General features: G+C 40.0%; 1 protein-coding gene, 1 long non-coding RNA gene and 1 pseudogene across 2 annotated transcripts in view; 2 read left to right on the top strand and 1 right to left on the bottom strand.

The window, feature by feature from the left end:
- Positions 1–11,069: 11,069 nt before the first annotated feature.
- Positions 11,070–12,170, bottom strand: LOC103142464 (polymerase I and transcript release factor pseudogene; annotated as a pseudogene).
- Positions 12,171–12,625: 455 nt separating this feature from the next.
- Positions 12,626–14,250, top strand: LOC107837349 (uncharacterized). Its single transcript, XR_001663373.1, has 2 exons — positions 12,626–13,329; positions 13,423–14,250. It is a non-coding gene; the product is annotated as an uncharacterized LOC107837349 (long non-coding RNA).
- Positions 14,251–14,863: 613 nt separating this feature from the next.
- Positions 14,864–19,626, top strand: part of LOC103142457 (V-type proton ATPase 116 kDa subunit a-like) — a 28,458-nt gene continuing 23,695 nt past the window's right edge. Inside the window, exons 1-6 of the mRNA XM_016674680.1 lie at positions 14,864–15,015; positions 15,735–15,891; positions 16,020–16,098; positions 17,582–17,679; positions 17,812–17,940; positions 18,091–18,173. Coding sequence (XP_016530166.1) covers positions 15,775–15,891; positions 16,020–16,098; positions 17,582–17,679; positions 17,812–17,940; positions 18,091–18,173 — 506 coding nt within the window. The 5' untranslated portion in view covers positions 14,864–15,015; positions 15,735–15,774. The remainder of the gene's footprint in view (positions 15,016–15,734; positions 15,892–16,019; positions 16,099–17,581; positions 17,680–17,811; positions 17,941–18,090; positions 18,174–19,626) is intronic.

The raw sequence follows: 19,626 nt of genomic DNA, 5'->3' as shown, positions 1-19,626 counted from the left end.
CTCCTCCCAAGACTCAACCTCTCCATGAGTTAACGACACACCCTCCTGGTCTGCCTTTGTGCTGTTGACATGGCTGGAACAGCTAGCAGAGCTGCAGCAGTATGCTGGGATACAAGCCAGGGCACAACTCAGGAGGAATGTTAGGCCACATCTGCTCTCGTTTCCTCTTCTTTCTTCATGCCCTGAAGAGTTTCTTCTACAAAGGCAAGGCAGGGCTTGACTCATCATGGACCACAGCCACCAGTGAGAAGAAAAGACAAAACAAACTCAAATTTAAAACAAGCAGTGGTTTTATAGTAAAAGGCCACGCTTGTGGTGTCAATGTGTTGATCAAATGGAACCTAAGCTCTTAGATTATCTAAATAAAATTGAATGCAGAAACAAAGTCTGTAAAATGAGACTATTTGCTGAATATCAGAAGAGTCAGACACTTTTTTTTTTGCTTTCAGATCCAGAAGCTGGGCTGCACAATGGTGCGGTAGGTAGCACTGTTGCTTTGCAGCAAGAAGGTCCTGGGTTCAATTCCAGGCTCAGGGTCTTTTTGCTTGGTGGGTTCTCTCTGGGTACCTCGGCTTCCTTCCACAGTCCAGAAATATGACTGTTTCTTCCACAGTCCAGAAATATGACTGTTTCTGGACTGTGGAAGGTTAATTAGTCTATCTAAATTCTCCTTAGGTCTGAGTGTACCTGATCACACAGAGGTTATGAAAAGCAGACTTTAGTCCAGAGAAATAAGGCAAAAGGCAACTTAGAAAATGTCTGCTGCAGTATTTCACAAACCTAGTGGGAGTTCTCTGCTTCCACAAAACTGCTCAATGATACTTCACCAGTGTCCTGCTTTAAACCCTGCACAGGTTGGAACTCTTATATGGAAATGTTTGGACAAGACTAGACTTTTATTTAGTAAGCAATGTTAAAAAAATAGAGACTTAAATCAGAAAGTATTTCAATGCTCTGAAAGTATTAGGAGTATTTCTGAACTGTTTCACAATACAGCTTCAGTAAGTCTTTAGTCTGGATGGATGGATGATTACATTGTTTCTCATTGTACACAAAGAGCCATCTCGGTGCAGCAGAAATAACTTGCTGATAATTGGTTGTTATTTGCTGATATGTATTTATGATCAGACTGAGCTATAACACAAAGAAAAGATTAAACTGGTAGGATCAGATTGTAACTATGGTAACACAATAATCAAACAGTAAATGTTAGGTTCTGGGTGGAGGTTGGGGTTGGTTTTCTCCTCTAGATGGAGTCCTGGAGACGGCTGCACGGGGGACGGACCTGTTACGTCATCTTCACGCCGGTTGGCAATTACGCCCTTACCTGCAGCTTAAGAGAAGCGGTCTGCCACACTTCAACGCCAGATTGTTGACTAGTTATGGTNCTTCTCTGCAATGCTCTCTGCCTTCGCAGGACCCCTCTTCTGTAGACCGGGTTGTTTCTCAAGCCCATGAAAGAATAAGCTTGAAAGGATGCAGACCCTGAACTCGGACACAAAGCTCTACTGGTCTGAAACACTTATTTTTATATATGTTTTTGCATCTCTTTTTTGTTTGCGCCTTTTCTTTGTTGTATTTGTTTTTCTCGTGTTTGCTGCGCATTTGCACTTGTCGACCACCGTAGTATTTTAATGATTCTGTATTTTAGTTCTGCTAGAGTCCACATGAGTATGTGTATTTGTTACAAGTTGCATTGTGATCACTGTTATGTGTAGAGTGTGATGGGGTTCCCCTGTCTGACTCTGCTGACTTCCACTCACATGTGATGAACCTGTCATGTGGTGGTGGTGGGGGGGTCGGGGATCAGGGGAGCGGGACGACCAGGACCGATGCTGATCTGACAGAACACCGGAAGAGCGGAGAGTTCAGTGTGTGTTAGCAGTGAAGCTATTCAGTTGAGTGTAACGGTTTGTTAGAGGGGCGAGCTGCAGCCTAAGGAATAGCAGCTCACTCTTATTTCTAATAAACCCTGTTGGCGGTACAACATCTACGGTGTGTTGGCGTCATTACAGTATTTACTTACAGTACACCATTTTAAAAGGGAATTACAGGATTGAAAAAGTAAATGTCCAGTAAATTACTGGTATCTACAGACGCCAGTTTTTTTGTTTTTTTTTACCGTTTTTTCTGAAAGAACAGTTAAAAACAAACAAACAAAAACCTGGTGTCTGTAGCTACCAGTATTTTTTTTATTGTTCTTTCAGAAAAACGGTAGATTACCGTTCTTTCAAAAAACGGTAAACTACTGGCAGCTATAGACGCCAGAAGTTTACCGTTCTTTCACAGTATCCATAGCGTACTTGCATTAACGGTAATCTACTGTCAGGATTAATTACGGTACGGCTACTGTGCATTTACAGTAAACTTCTGGCGTCTATAGCTGCCAGTATTTGACTGTAAATTTACAGGATTATTTCTTAGTGTGGAAAAAAACATAAAACTCCCTTTTTGACCAGATTTGTGCTCTGTGTGTGTGTGTGTGTGTGTGTGCGTGCGTGTGTGTGTGCGCGTGTGAAGGTTATTGAGTCCATTTCTTTTGTGTGGCATGGGAAAGAGTGTGATGGTCATGAGTAAAACTTAGAACTTACTCCCTAATCATCTCTTCTTTCCATTGGTCCCCTTTAATCAGAGTGATGAGAGCAGAGAGGGGGAGCAAGAGATTACTATATAAAGTGATGGCATGCTGCAAGTCCCCAAGGGAAGAAAGAAATAATGAGTCACCAGGCTGGAGTTAAACACAGCCTTCTTCTTTCTCTGCTCTATTATAGTTCTTTTCTAACATCCTCTGGATTCTGCTTGTTGGTGAAATATAAGAGTTTGTTAAAGTGCCTGTTTTTTTTTTTTTTTTGTGGCTTTTGTTGCATGTAGCTGTTATCCATGGTGCATCTCTGATCATAAATCTATTTTGTCTTAAATGTAAGATCTTCATCAACTTTTATCAAGGAGCAGAAAACACAGGATCAAAGTGTGCCAAGTCTGCAGAAATGTGTGAGGTAACTCCACGGTTTTCATACCGTATGTGTGCAGAAACGGCACACAGCTCTCACTGCAAGACACAGCCTGCCATTGTTAACAATCACATGGTGCTGTTTTAATGGCACACTTTATTTTCTTGGTATTCTGACCATGTCCTCTCAAGCGAAAACACATCAGCAGATCAAATGCAATCACAAAGAGCCACACAGAAATATTTTCTCTTGTGACTAATGTTTGCAAAATTAATAACATGGGCATGATGAGTGTAACTTTCCATCGAGACCAAGGGAAATGAAACATGACACAAGATGAACATGAACATTTTCTGCTGGATTGAACAAGAAGGAAATCAACAGAAGTTTGGCAGCGGGCCAGCAGGGCAATCTCTCCTCTTTGTGCCTCCTGGCTCTGTTTACAGTTCTCCATGCCTGACTAAGAGATTTGGGCATTAACTTAAGGGATGGCACTGGACATTTCCATGGCAACCCTTTGTGTTTTCTCTTTTTAGCAACAATGGAAACTGATGTTGAGAGATTTATGAAGACGGAAAAAAGTGGGGTTTCCCACTCCTGTTGGCTTCAGTCCTGCTGCACATTACAGTGTTTCCTTTGCTTAAACATAACAGCTATTCTATATTCCTTAAAATTACATAATTCCCTAAAGATCTGTTATGACTCAAAGGATGACCACTGGGTCAAATAGTTATTGTGGGATTAGGTGTTTTGTCTAGAGTTTAACTTCTATGGATTTCACTGTGTTATATAGAAAAGTATCAAAATGTCCCGTTCTGCTCCACGATTAGTTGCCTTGGTTTAAATTCGATTCTGAAAAGAATGCAATCATCTTCTTTCATGATGTAATAATGTTCTTTGCTTGTTTCGTAATTAATGTATTATGTTTTTATCAAGTAAAGCATTTTGAACTGCCTTATTGCTAAAATGTGCTACAAAAAGTAACTTGAGTTTATTTCTCCCTAATGTATAGTTTATTTATTATTATTATTATTTTGTTGTTATTGCAATTTTGGCGCTCATTGAACGTACTGTGGTCTCTGTGACATAAAATGGTGCAATCAAAGGACAAAATGTCAACATGTGGAATATCCTGTCACTTTAAGGTGTCATTTGTTCCAGGAGTTCAAATCTCTGTGTCGCTGAGCTTTGAAAAACTTCTCTTTGCTTCCTCTTTATTTTTGTGTCTCTTAAAAAATAAAGAGACACATCTAGTTCTTCTGAAACTAGATGTTTCAGAAGAACATCTAGTTGAAATAACTCCACAAATATGTTTCAGATGAATGTCTGCCATATTAGACTTTAAATAGTAATATATTTCCTGTGATTTAGAGTATGTTAGCTGTTAAAGGAACATCAGCGGCTCATTGACTGTTCAGCAGTCAGTCCAGTCTGTGAATCCAGTAAAATAACAGTCATTCAGGGGAAATATTTTAAAATTTTACAGCTATGATGTTGACATAAATTCAAGTCGTCTCATAAGGGAGTTAACCCACCACCACGATGTTCCTCGTTAAAATCTTTTAAGGGCATCATCTGAAGCTCTAGTCATGTAAATGATGTTTATCTGGGTGGTTCTTCCAGTTACTCACCTGGAGGATGGCAGAGATGCTGCAGCATTCTGAGCTGCAAAGGGAGAACAAAGGCTTATATGACTAGCAATGGACCCAAACAAAGCTGAATGGTGTCTCTGCACACAGGTGCTCAAACACTGAGACAAAGCTGCAGCGCATTCTCTGTGAAAACTTCAAAGTTTGTCCCTTAATAACCAAGTGTTCATCTTTCATCCCCCCAAAACAGAGCGCCTTTAAATGATGTGAAGATGAAAATTGTTTTTCACTTGAAAACAACAGCAAAGTTCTTAAAAACATGAGCTGCTATAACTGTTGCTAGGAGACATAATAATACTGTCCCCCCCAAAGGAACCGACAGGAAGCAAGTTGACTAATTATTGCGCTCTGCAGTGTTTATATTGTAACTATTGTTTTTATTAGTGCACACACACAGAGGTCCTTTATGATCCGGGCTGTGTTTACATCCATCCCATTCACTCATTTACAGAAACGTCCGTACAATGCTGTTATGTCTGCACTCCACTGATGTCCACAGCCTGCACAGATTAGCCCTCTGAGGCCACCGTGGAAGTTCACTGTCTGCCAAACACTGTGACACATGCCAGTTGTAATCAGTTCATTGATATTGTATATTGATGATGAATACCCATCTGTTTACTACAGCAAGATGTTTATATTACCACCGGCTCCCTGCAAAGTGCAACACTCAACAAAAGGTAATCAGCTGAGGGGAATCACAGCAGAGTTATATGTCATAAAAAAAACACTCCTCCATAAACTTGAATCCAAGCTCACAGAATGGGGAAATAAATTCATTTTACTTTCAGGTTTTTTTTTTTTTCTAAGAATGTTTGTTTTGGAAAATAACAGAAGTGTTTCTGTTGAAGAAGCAATTCAACCCTAACTGAACTCACATGGTGGAGAGGGTCATGGAACCAAGACAATAATTGAATCTGGCAAAGGATGAGAGTAGGCACAGCAAGGTTGTTGTTTTTTTCCTGTCTCTCTTTCACTTATGGAAAAGCTGGTTGCTTCCTATATGTTTTGCTCAGTGAAGTGTCAGAGATTCATCCCATCCGTCTTGTACAACATCAACTGCTTGATAATCTGCACAGAAAGAATGTAGCTACCACACAGCTAGCATGTTCAGCAGGATGAAGAGAGGTTGCTATGGAGCTGGTCAAAAACAGAAACACAGCAGTGCCTTTTTCTGGATCAGCAATATAATCTTCATTGCTAACAATGGAACAATCTTACAATCCTCATTTTACAGTATACGCACCAGGTGGTAGGAGTTAAGAGGTGTGGACATTTTTATGTCAAGGATCCATTATTAACGTACTAAGAGAGTCAACTCATTATACTTTTATTGGTTCCTAAAGGAGTTTTAAATTGGAAACTAGAAAGTGACTAGAACATGATTAATGATTTTCTGCTGCTGCTACATGCTGGTCCAGGAGGAGTGAATGCTGCAAGTCAATGACTCAATGCATTGACTTGCAGCATTCACTAGGTTTCCTTAGATAGAGCCACTAAGTTACTTTGAATAATTAATTGAGCATACTGTACTGTTTGATAACTAGTTTCAATCGGAATGTATATATGATTGAATTGAAAGCATTTTTTGTAAAGTGCCTCAAGACAACATTTGTTGTGAATTGGTGTTATATAAATAAAATTGAATTGGATTGGAATGGTCTTTAAATAGTTACCAATTGTTAAGTCTGTGAAGCCTGTGTGACGTACAGTCTCGGGCTGCTTAGATTGTGGATGTCTGCTTGAAGTGATGCATCCACACAGGACTAACACTTTTAACATTTTAACATTTAAAGACACACAGCGAAAGATTACCAGATGATTTTCCTGTCATTCTGTCCTCAAAAGTTCTTTCACTGTGTATTTTTTTTCAGATCTGAAACCAGTTATACCTCACAGAGTGTCAAGCAGAAAATGGGATCTTTTCAACCTAAAAAACCTTATATCTGCAAGGATCCAACAAGATCATGTACAAGCCAGTGATCTTCTTAATGAACAGATCCGTGGACTGGATCTCCCAAACCAAACAGGAACACAATCTAAAGGTCCTTTCCTTCTCACAATCAAACAAGAATGCAACAATCGCTATTATTAGATTCTCTCTCTCTCTCTCTCTCTTTCTCTCTCTCTCTCTCACTCTCTGGCTCTTCTATTACCTCGTTTTCAGGTTCTCCATGTTTCTCGACTATTTCTTCTTTATTTCCACGAGCCATTTTCAATTATTATTATTCAAAGATGCTTCATGTCAACATGGTCTCTGCCTACTGTAAACATGGTAACTCACTCAGCTGAAACAATGGCCTTTACAATCCTGCACATTAAAATGGGGGAGGAACATTTCTGTCTCAAATGTCCATATATGGGGCTGAACAGACCTACTTGCTCTGGTTAAGCCTTCATGAATTTAAATGCAATGCAGCCTGTTTGTTCAGGGGGTGAAATGGTAAAATGTGCTTTACATAAAATTTCAAACCCTGATCTTTTGGTTTATAAAGAGAGTGTTTCTTTCTTTGTTCTCTCACACTTACCACATTCATGTCAGCTGACAATGCAGCGAACTCAGTCTGCAGCTTGTCTGTGTCAGTGATAAAGCATTAAGTACCGTGTTCACACCTGGTTTCACTGCTTATCTGTGTTGATCTGATCACAAGTGGGCAGCTCTAAATACATGTTCTCACAACTTGCAGTAATGAATCTCCACTCACACCCATTACTGACCTGACTACAGCTCCCCACACAACCTGCGTTTGTCATGCAGACAAATACTTGCTGTTTTTGTCTGGACATTGGCATCAGTTTTGGATAAGCATCAGTTTTGTACCATATTTCTTGGGGAAAAAATGAGAATGTGTAAATTCCACACCTCTAACAAGAGGAGGAGACCAGTAGAGGCATATGTATCAACCAGCATTTCTAGGATTCATGTATCCCCTGGTTTTATTAACAACAACATAGATATAAAGACAATTAGTTAGCTATTGGCTAATTAGGGGTTGTCTTCGAGTTACCTATCCAAGTCAACTCTAAAATCTTTGAGAGGCCAGTCCAACTCAAGTCTAAATCTTTTGAAAGGTGAATCTAACTCTAGCCTCAGGTCTTCCTCAGATACAAACCATCTGCTGTTCCTGCAGCCTGTGATGCTATAGGTTAGGAATCCAAACCTGTACAGTTTGACCTTAAGATTTATTTATGCTTGTTGATATATCTTAAAAGTTTTAATGTTTTGATATTTAATTCAACATGTAGACAATTGTTGTCAGTCCATTTTTAATAAAGTGCTAAAGTATTCAAAATAGCAATGTGCATGTCTCTTGAAAGAAACTGAATAAAAAGAGAATAACCCGCTGCATTTTCATTTCTGCCCCTGTAGTGATGTAGTTAATCCGTGTGGTCACATTGTCCCAACCTTTACTCTACTATAGTTCACTATTATTTGTTATTCTAAGTCAGGTGATTTTTAAGATTGTTAGGAAGCCATGTTCTGAGTCAAAGTCTGAAATAGTTTTTATCAGGGCTAAACAGTAAAGGTGCCCCATGCTAGAAATGACAACATAATACAGTGCATCACTTACACACAGGCTTACCTGACCTTCTGATTGTATAAGATAAAGATCATTAATAAGACTCAAGTCTTGGACCTCAAGACCAGTTCGAGTTTCAAACTTTCTGTGCATCAGTCCAAACTGAGTCTTTGCTTATGCAAAAAATATTAATTTTGACTTTGAAACTCAACCAAAGCCCCACTTCACTGTGACTCTCCTGTCCTCCCAATCCACTACTGATAAGGACACTAGTCTCATCTTGCATTTTCTATAAAATTTCTTCTGATTTCTTCAAAAGAAAAATAATCAAACCGCAGTATGACAGCTTGGCAAGTCAGGAGAACCTAATAAAGTTTAAATTGGCTAGAATTAAGAAGAGTATAACAGAGAAAACTTAACATCACAGTCAAGTCTTTACCTTTAAGACTTGCTGATTTAAAGGTAAAATTCACTTCAAAGTCCGAATGTTTTAAATGGAGAGGACTTGATTGTGTGACTTGTTAGAAAGTGGTTACAACAGAGAGCTGGAAATTCCTCTGCTATGAGTCAGCTGTCTAAATATGGTTCCTGGTCTTCATCATTACACACCCATCCACTCCCAGTGCAGAGTTGGACACCTCTTCTTTTTCATTTAACCTTTCACTTTTATCCTCCTTCCAAACAGAGATAAATAACACCACACTGTGCTACAGTAGCAGAGAGTTGATTTGGTTTACGGGATCCTCTTGTAAATTCTTTACAAACCAACTGAAAAGGTGAAACATCCTCAAAAATACCCAGGAGGCATTTTGGATTAAGTGGTATCAGTTAGTCAGTGAAAGTCAGCGTTAATAGTTGCCTGTCCCAAATATTTCTGCTCTGTCTCTGTGTGTCAGTTTGGGGAATTTAAAGTGTGACAGTCACAGGAGTGACACAAATTTGCCTGTTTAAGTAAAATCAAGTCATATTCAGAGGTCCGTCTTTATTTAATGAAGTGTCACATGACACTCTGAGCAAGTGCCTTTGCTGCCCATATCAAAAACTGGCTCTGTATTTGGGAGAAAAGCCACAAGAAAGGGAGGGGCTCTTTGCTAGTTCAGTTAGAGGAAACTTCAGATCATTCTCTGGCTTCTTCTTAAAAAGAACTGTGAACACGGTTAGCATTGGTATATAACACTGTTTATATAATAAAATGTTAATTTTTAAAATGTTTGTGTATCAAGGCAGAAATCACAACTATGAGCTTTCCAGAGGGATGAGGAGAAAAAGCTATAGAGACAGGAGTGATGTACACAGGATATAACATCTGGCTATTTAGTGTCTTCATTAAAATAAGTAAGGAACAGGTTAATCAACAGTGTTCATATCAACTTAGTGAATCCACAGTTTTATCTGATGAGTATTAGGGAGCAGTCATGAGTCTAAATCATTCTTTATAAAGATGAACGTTCCTCTGGTGATGAATGTGTTTCCATACCAGTTGGATTTTGAAACAATGTGTTTTCTAAAGAAATAAAAAAAATGCACATAAAATTGAAAGCAGAGCAGCGAGCACATGCATGCACGTGTGCGAGCACATTTAATGTTGATGAATTCTTTGTTTTCTGGCAACCATAAATAAACTCAGTGTTTTGAGTTAGTCAGGGAGCCCACAACAAGCATCTGGGGCGGAGTTTGCCTCGCCACAGAGCCTAACTCTAGCAAAATCCCCAAATGTTTATAGTTTTTTGACTATTGGATGTTTTAAATAGGCTGCATTGGAAACTAGAAACCCACAGCTTTATTAGATTCCAGTCTTGAGGAGATTTATTACGTTCACAGATTGAAAAACAGTCAAGTTATTGAGTTGTGCTCAGCCTTAAGGCTCTTCCCTGCTCATCTGCAGTTTATTAAACATTCTGTCTTATGCTGCCGTGTCAGTTTACAGAAACTTTGGGCACAGTGAAATGCTGAACTCTGTCTCACAGTCAGTCTGTTACCTAATGTGAAATGTGCTCTAGCTGCTGGAGCGACTTGGAGGGAGGCAGAGAGAGCGAGAGAGTTCCAAACCATGATGTTTGAGTCAAGGTTGGAAACTCTGAATGTTCTTGCACTACAGTTCACACACACATACACACACACGCACACAGAGACACACACACACAAACATATGCATGTGTGCACAGACGCAATGAACTCACAGTCTAAAAAAAGTTTGGGTTTCCCTCAGCTTCCCTAACAAACGGTTCACCCTGTCTTGAAAAAAGAAAAACTGTCATCACATCATTTAAGATGCAGATTGTCGTTTCATTTTAATGTTCTTGGGGCATATGTAGGACAAACGATCTCATTGAGTTTTATATAAATTTTTGAGAAATGCACTTTGTACAAACTTATTAGTTAAGAGTAGGGGTGGGGGTGTTCAGATTGGGAGCACGCCCATCACACGCACACACACCTATATACACAGACATACACACCCAAATCTGCATTTGCATGCTGTCTGACCACACAAAGTGCCAGAATCTGTCAGAAGTCATAACAACCTTTAAGTCTGACTTAAATAAACAAATCACTTATTAAAGAGAAAAAGTGTGAGAGAAAACATGGGCTCATGATGGGTTTCATTTGTAATTCTTCTCTGTGAGTTCTTGCTGAGCTTATTGCAGACTAATAGTTTTGCACACACTTGGATGTCATATTAAAATTAGTTCTGTGCTTCATGATTTTTAAAGGTGCAGAGGAAGGGCTTCAGGTAACAGCAGAGAACCTGGAGCCCCTCCCTGAAAACAAAGTGGGATCATCTTCAGGAACCTTGTCCTGTTTCATAAACCACACCTGAATCAGTTTTTTTTTATTACATAAACTAGACTCCAGAGTATCAGCTCCTCATCATTCTGTTCAGTGCACCAGTGTGCCACACCCATTTCTCATGTCAGGCTCTGACAAACAGCCTGATGTTTCAGAAACCTCAGTAAAGCATGCTAACACTCTCCCACCTGGTACACCATGACTTTAAAGTTGCGCCTCTTCAGCAGCTCTGCCTCGTTGTTCTCCAGCTTCTTTATCTGGCCGCCTTGCTTCTCCAGCGTTGCTCGGACGGTCTTGACGTTGATGCTGACCTTGCGCACCTTCTCCATCATCTTATTGACACTGTTGGATGTGGTGCTGTGGTTCTTGCTCAGCTTGGTCAGCTCTCCTTGGATGCTGGTCACCGTTCGTTCCATCTCCTGCTGTCTGGTCTCCAGCCCGCTCTGGGTCTGCTGGATCTGGTCCACTGCGCCGATGATCTTGTCAAGCAAAGACAGAACCATCACGCCATTTACTTGCGTGTCTGACGCTTGCACCTCATCCTTGTCTTCGTTCGTCTCTTCCTCTGTGCCCATGACATGCAGGTCTTTCTTGGCAGCAGCAAGGGCATTATCTTCTTCATCAGAAGCTGGCAAATTGAGCTCATCGTCGGAGACTTCAGTCAGGGTCTGAGGCTCCAGCATGGCACTTGAGGATTCCAGTGCTTCCATGGTTGCCATTTTGACTAATTTGAGGAGCTGAAACTTGCTTAAGCTTTCTCAGATATCTAAATTCTTGCCCTCACACCAGGTTCTTCTTTTTCGTTTGCTCTTTACTTCTCCTTTTTCTGCAGCATGCAGCCCGTTTTAAAGCTTTTCTGTATTCCACAAGTTCAAATCCGTATGGAGAAGAAGACAAGCAGTGCTGGATGTCACCACATAAGAGTTGTGGCAGAAAACCCCAGCATCAAACTACAGCCTGCAGGGTATTTTCTCTCCAGCCCCTTTTTCCACTGGACTCCCCCGTCTGCTCAAGCTCCTCCTTTATCTCCTCCCAAGACTCAACCTCTCCATGAGTTAACGACACACCCTCCTGGTCTGCCTTTGTGCTGTTGACATGGCTGGAACAGCTAGCAGAGCTGCAGCAGTATGCTGGGATACAAGCCAGGGCACAACTCAGGAGGAATGTTAGGCCACATCTGCTCTCGTTTCCTCTTCTTTCTTCATGCCCTGCAGAGTTCCTTCTACAAAGGCAAGGCAGGGCTTGACTCATCATGGACCACAGCCACCAGTGAGAAGAAAAGACAAAACAAACTCAAATTTAAAACAAGCAGTGGTTTTATAGTAAAAGGCCACGCTTGTGGTGTCAATGTGTTGATCAAATGGAACCTAAGCTCTTAGATTATCTAAATAAAATTGAATGCAGAAACAAAGTCTGTAAAATGAGACTATTTGCTGAATATCAGAAGAGTCAGACACTTTTTTTTTTGCTTTCAGATCCAGAAGCTGGGCTGCACAATGGTGCAGTAGGTAGCACTGTTGCTTTGCAGCAAGAAGGTCCTGGGTTCAATTCCAGGCTCAGGGTCTTTTTGCTTGGTGGGTTCTCTCTGGGTACCTCGGCTTCCTTCCACAGTCCAGAAATATGACTGTTTCTTCCACAGTCCAGAAATATGACTGTTTCTGGACTGTGGAAGGTTAATTAGTCTATCTAAATTCTCCTTAGGTCTGAGTGTACCTGATCACACAGAGGTTATGAAAAGCAGACTTTAGTCCAGAGAAATAAGGCAAAAGGCAACATGGAACTTAGAAAATGTCTGCTGCAGTATTTCACAAACCTAGTGGGAGTTCTCTGCTTCCACAAAACTGCTCAATGATACTTCACCAGTGTCCTGCTTTAAACCCTGCACAGGTTGGAACTCTTATATGGAAATGTTTGGACAAGACTAGACTTTTATTTAGTAAGCAATGTTAAAAAAATAGAGACTTAAATCAGAAAGTATTTCAATGCTCTGAAAGTATTAGGAGTATTTCTGAACTGTTTCACAATACAGCTTCAGTAAGTCTTTAGTCTGGATGGATGGATGATTACATTGTTTCTCATTGTACACAAAGAGCCATCTCGGTGCAGCAGAAATAACTTGCTGATAATTGGTTGTTATTTGCTGATATGTATTTATGATCAGACTGAGCTATAACACAAAGAATAGATTAAATTGGTAGGATCAGATTGTAACTATGGTAACACAATAATCAAACAGTAAATGTTAGGTTCTGGGTGGAGGTTGGGGTTGGTTTTCTCCTCTAGATGGAGTCCTGGAGACGGCTGCACGGGGGACGGACCTGTTACGTCATCTTCACACCGGTCGGCAATTACGCCCTTACCTGCAGCTTAAGAGAAGCGGTCTGCCACACTTCAACGCCAGATTGTTGACTAGTTATGGTACTCTCTTGGTCCCTCTAGTTCTCGTTTATTGCTGTGTCTCCCTAGTGCTGCTCTCCGAGTATCCGACCCTTTGATCTCTGTTTTTTGCAGACTTAACCCGAGTATCCGGATCTGGACGTCCGCTCCCCTTGGCCCCTCGTGACGCTGGCGGGAGTTACCCGTCAGATGCCCGAGTCCCCTTGCAAGCTGACCGTTGAATCCATCTCCACCCTCTCACGTTGGCAAACCGCCCGCTCAGACGCTCTCAAGCCCTGACCGACCTGTCCATCCTCCAACGCCGCCACACCGACTCGAGTCAAGCGCTGCTCCTTCCTTCCGTTAAGGACCCGACGCTTCCAAGCAAACGCTCCCCCCGCGAAGACCAAGGAAACTGAAACCCAGAATCTCTACTCCCTCCTAGGTGTCACTATTACCACCACACCCTGTGCTGTTGGTGCTGCTGCCCCCTGCTTGAACCAGTTTTTTCCCCCTGCATACAATAAACCTGTTAAACTTTTCTTGTTCTCCTGCCGGTGTTCTTGCATGTGGGTTTATCGTATCACACCCGACATGACGGTAAAGATGATTACAAAGTATACTTTTACAAAGTAAACTCGCCAATTCTGTTGCATTTTTGCCAATTAGTTTTTTTTTTTAGCTATCTATGCTGAAAGTGTCAAATCAAATTTATTAATATTTTCATCCTCTAAACAAAAGTAAAAATTGAGATCTGTGTTAAAATGCAAGTCTGTATGGGAGGCCCCATGTGGCTTGGGGAACCTTTGTTTGCTTGTGCCTTGGGCCAGCTCTGCTTATATCAATAGTTAAGGATAATGATGGTATCATGGTGTGGGTATATTTACTTGGAAAACTATGGGCCCCTTCACACCAGCTGAGCATCATTTAAACCATAGGAGTACTGATACTGACCGTGTCCATTCCTGACCCTTCCTCTGATCCATCAATTCCAGCAGAATAAAGATCAAAACCAGGTTTGTGTCCTGAACTCACCATCATGTCACCACATCTCAGCGAAGAAACCTGAGGATGTGGAGGAACAATTCCCATCATGGATGTTCAGCTAACAAATCTGCAGCAATTGGGTGATGCTATCAAGTCAATATGGACAATATGGACCAAAATGTATGAGGAATGTTTCTGACATCTCGTTGAATAAATGCTGTAAAGATCTCAGGATGTTCTGGGCCCACAGAGAGGGTCCAACCCGGAACTGACGTGGTATACCCAATAAACTGGCAGGTGTTTGAATATTTATTTATTTATTTATTTACAGTTTGTGTGGAACTGCATAAATCAATTCTCCTTTCCGGTTATAATTTTCGAAATAAAATAATTTCTAAATTTGATCTATTGCCAGCATCGTTTCGCTCAGTAGGAAGCGACAAATAATGTTATAATACTCAGATGTGTTCAAATAAATACGAATATGAATACATATACCATAATGGGAGGTAAATATTAGACTTATGACTGGTAATTTATATATATATATAATAAACACTTGGTGGTTTTATTTTGAACCTCCCCGCTCGGTCTGATGGATCAGCCTAACGTCCCGCGGAGCGGAGCAGCATCCAGCATCCAGCATCCCTTACGTCGTGACAGGCAGCAGGAAGAGCCGTTGCTCCTGGAGCCGGAGCTGCTGCTGGTGGTGGGATCTTCAGGCTGGGAAGCTTGATACATGTGAGTATTTCGAGCTGTTTTCTAGCGTCAGACACTCTCGGAGCTTCATAGATAATAAGCCGTGGGAAGTGCGTCACTCACATATTTCCTCTGTGTCGGAACACAGTGACTACATGGAGACTAGAGGGAAAACCCTCTATCTCAGCGACAGCTGAAGTCCTAAATAGCGGCAACTATAATGGTTTTACCGGTTTTACCAGGTATGAGGTTCGGTTAGTGCGCTGATGGAGAATCAGCGCACTAACCTGATTCTCCATCTCTGAATTGTGAGAGAGTGCGCCGAAGTGAGGATAAGGATGGCAGGCTGCAGCATCATGGCGTCCTTGAGCGCTGAAGGGCAGAGCTGCAGCGGGAGGGATGCTGGGACATCAGGCGGCCATGATGCCGGGTTCTGTGGGACAGGTTCTGGTTTTCAGAACCGGTCCGATCATCAGGAGCTCACACTGAAAAAAAAATAATAAAAAATTGAACGGAATTCTAACGTAAAAAACAATTATAATTTGTTTCTTGTAATCGAATTAAGTGTATCTAAGTAAATCATTTAACAAGCTGTAATGTTAAGCAAACATAATAAAAGTATGTTTGACAAACTCAGTTCGATTACACTGTTTTTTTAGTTGTACCTCCATTCTGTTTTTTCACTGCATGGAAAGAAGATGTGGCTGAATGTATCTGAGCTGTGTTTTCTAGTTTGCTGACTCCAGTCTCCTTGTTCTCAGTGTGTCACTATTGTAGCTGAGTTGGTGTGTGACGGTCACCATGGGGGAACTGTTCAGAAGTGAAGAGATGACACTGGCCCAGCTCTTCCTCCAATCTGAGGCTGCCTACTGCTGCGTCAGCGAGCTGGGAGAACTGGGCATGGTCCAGTTCAGAGATGTACGGTCATAAATCCTAAATCCTGTTCCAAATAAATGAATAAGTTTCAGACATTACTAGCATTTCCATTTGACTGAGTTGGTGATAATCATTTGTCATGGAGATGTCATTTGTTTTGTGTTGCACAGCTGAATCCAGATGTCAACGTATTCCAGCGCAAGTTTGTGAATGAAGTGAGAAGATGTGAGGAGATGGACAGGAAGCTAAGTGAGTAAAGATCACACCGAGTTGCTCTCGTTTATTAAGATCTGAAACCTGAAATTCAACTTTGAATTAGAAAGTTACAATAGTATCAGCCAGATATGTCTGAATATACTAGCCACAGTAATCTTAGTTCATATGTAGTTCATAATACATATGAACTATGTATTAGTTCATATGTTCATATGTGTGTGTGTATATATTAGTTCATATATACATATGAACTAATATATACATTAGTTCATATGTATATATATACACACACTTTGTGTGTGTATATATATATATATATATATATATACACACATTACTCTTTAGAAGGTAATAAAAGACATAGATATCTCACACATGAATAATTTTGATAATCTTAATTGACAGTAGGTAAACTTATTCTGATTTACACCAGAAAATGAGAAATAAAGTTGTTGTTTTTTTTAAGGCTGGAATTCTAACACATTAATTTTGATTAAATAATGTTAACACAATTAATATTTTTTTTCTTCTACATACATAAATCCCTAGTTGAAACCTTTGAATTGTGTTGCTGGTAAAAAAAAAAAAAAAAGATCTGATTGGACTCTGGGAAAGACTATTGTTGTGTTCAAGTTGTGCTCCTTCACTGATAGGAGTTAGCCTATCAGTGAAGCTGTTTTAGGCCTGTCACGATAACCAGGACGATAAATTGTTCCAGAAGCAATTGGAATAAACAATAACATTGTTGTTTTGAGACCATGGTAATGGCAAAATAATAATGCAAGAGCACATTCTAAAAGATTTGTAAACTTTAAATTCTAATGAACATTTAACACTGGGACTGGAACACATTTTAAATATAGAAAAATAAATCAAAACAAGTAAATTAAATGAATTTTGAAGTCTTTGCAAACAAAATTGTTCTTTAAAAAAGGGCGAGTTGAGACCAAAGCACCAAACTGAAGACTTTTATTATCTGGTTTTTGGTGGAAAGAGAGAAAAAAAGAGATGAATGATAAATCATGCGAAAGGAAATAATTGAGTTTGTTTTAATTTATCATGTGATTAATTGATTTATTGATTATTGTTACAGGCCTACCTAAAATATAATCTCAATGCTAAGCATGTAGCAGCAGCACAGATGCTAATGTCAGCATCCACAGTTCACATTTCTAAAGAAGTTCCATGAATGATCATCTTTCCTGATCATTCAGGAAAGATGATCATTCATGGAATTCCTGACAGATGAATAGATAGAATACAACTCAACGTGCAACGTGGTTGAAGAAATAAACAAGAAATTATAAACTTCTTTGTTGTTGAGCATTTGTTCAATAATTTAGCAGCAAAAAGGCTTCTTTCAAATGCAAATGTTGCTTTTTTGTCGATATATGGTTTTTGATCTGAGATCAATTAATTATACAACCCGTAATTAACTTCAAATCCCACCACTAGTTTTTTTAGTGTATGCAAACATCTGGTTTCACTGTACATAACAGGATTTCTGGTCAAACAGGGTTTGTTGAGAAGGAGATCAAGAAGGCGAGCATCCCAATGGTGGACACTGGAGAGAATCCAGAAGTTCCTTTTCCCAGAGACATGATCGACCTGGAGGTCGGCACAAATCTTCCTCATTCCAAACAAACGTTTCATCTGTAACACACATGGTTTTCTCTGTACTCGAATATTCAGCATTATGTTTTAGCTTTCACACTACACGTAACAGTAATGCCTCACACTCGGCAGGCCACGTTTGAGAAGCTGGAGAATGAACTGAAAGAGATCAACACCAACCAAGAAGCCCTGAAGAAGAACTTCCTGGAGCTGACAGAACTCAAACACATCCTGCACAGAACCCAGCAGTTCTTTGATGAGGTTTGCCCATGTGAACACACACATTCTCTGTTTGTACTTTGTTTAATTAAGTATCTGTTTTACTTCAATGAAGAGCAGCATTGCAGCCAAACCAATAAAATTAGTGCATGGTTATGATGTAGAAGGAAGTGATGAAGATTTCTTTGCTAGATGGAAGATCCCAACCTGCTAGAGGAGTCGTCAGCGCTGATGGAGGGCAGTGAGGGGGGTCGGGGAGCCCCGCTCAGACTGGGGTAATGACTATCAGCTTCCTGCTGTTTCAGTTGATCATGTTTGACATATTTAAAAAATCAACACCTTTGAAATGTTATTTTAGACACTACCTTTAAAGTTCATATAATTTAGGGTTAGGATTAAACAACAGTTTAATTACATGCTGCCTTTAAGTTTAAAGATTTTTAATGAATAACTTGACAAAAGAAATGACACATTGTAGAACCTGCAACATTTATTTTTTTTATTTTAACGATTAGCTGCTTTATCTTTTGGAGTTCCTCTTTTTTTCCTTGTGATCTGTGTTTCAAAATGATACACAGATCACATGTTTAATCATGACCCACAGCAAATTTGGAAGTGTTCCATCAACTCCTACAGAGTTAAATTCAACACTTTGAAAGTGTCTATATTGGTCCTCTCTGGATGGTGTAGAAGTTACACTTTTGAAAGTGTTATTTGTGATAGAGTTGAATCAACACTCATAGTAGTTGAAATCAAACACACTTCAGTGTTAATCTACCCAACACTAGTGTATATTGTCAAAAGTTAACATTATGAACATGTTAATCTAACACAGAATGGTGTAAAGTATATATTAACATAGAAATTTGAGTTTTGAAATACTACTGGCAGGGTGTACTGTGGTGGCGCACAACCCACATATGAAGGCTCTAGTTTTCAATGCGGCTGTTGTGGGTTCACTTCCCAGTCTTCCCCTTCTCTCATTACTCACTTTTTTTTGTCAATTTACTACCAAATAAAAGCCACTAGAGCAATTAAAACCGTTTTTTTCCCCAGAGACTATTGGCCATCAATAATCCCCAAATTCATTTTAAAAGACATTAGATGCCACATTAGATGCTACAAAAACACCAGCACCAGTTGCAGTATGTAATCTACTTTTATTTCAAAACATCAAACAGCACTGACAGCAATATACAACAAAGGTCATTCATTCATGGTACTTTGCACTGAAGTGTGCTTTGAAATTCATTGGAAGCATCCATGGATGGTCTTGTGATCACTGATGGTGAAGTGTCTTTGGTGCTGCTCTTGTTTTCACCAACATAAAGGAAGACTTCCAGCCTGGAAGGAAAAACAGGAAATATAGCAGAAACATTAGGATAAATAAATATTTTAAAAAGAAGTGTGAACAAAACTAATCGGACTCACCTGTGTGTGTCACCATCACATTCATTCAAATTACTCTGCCCACCTGGTTTACAAGATAAAGCATAAAAAAGTCAGAAATAATTACTAAAGAAATTAGTCAGCTTACAGAAAAAATGTTGGACAGCATTAAAAGTCGTGCCAACCTATCTGAAGAAATGTGTTGGAGTCATCATAACAGGCTTCAGTCACCAACATGACACAATGACAAAGAAAAAACACTTTGGCAGTTTTTAGATGTCCCATAGGTACAAAACAGCAGAGTCAAATGGCTCAATTGCCTCCTCATTGTGTAGCTAT

The sequence above is a fragment of the Poecilia formosa genome, unplaced genomic scaffold (genome assembly GCF_000485575.1).
Source record: "Poecilia formosa unplaced genomic scaffold, Poecilia_formosa-5.1.2 Scaffold4, whole genome shotgun sequence".
Classification (NCBI taxonomy): Eukaryota; Metazoa; Chordata; class Actinopteri; order Cyprinodontiformes; family Poeciliidae; genus Poecilia; species Poecilia formosa.
This window is presented reverse-complemented; position numbering and strand designations above follow the sequence as displayed.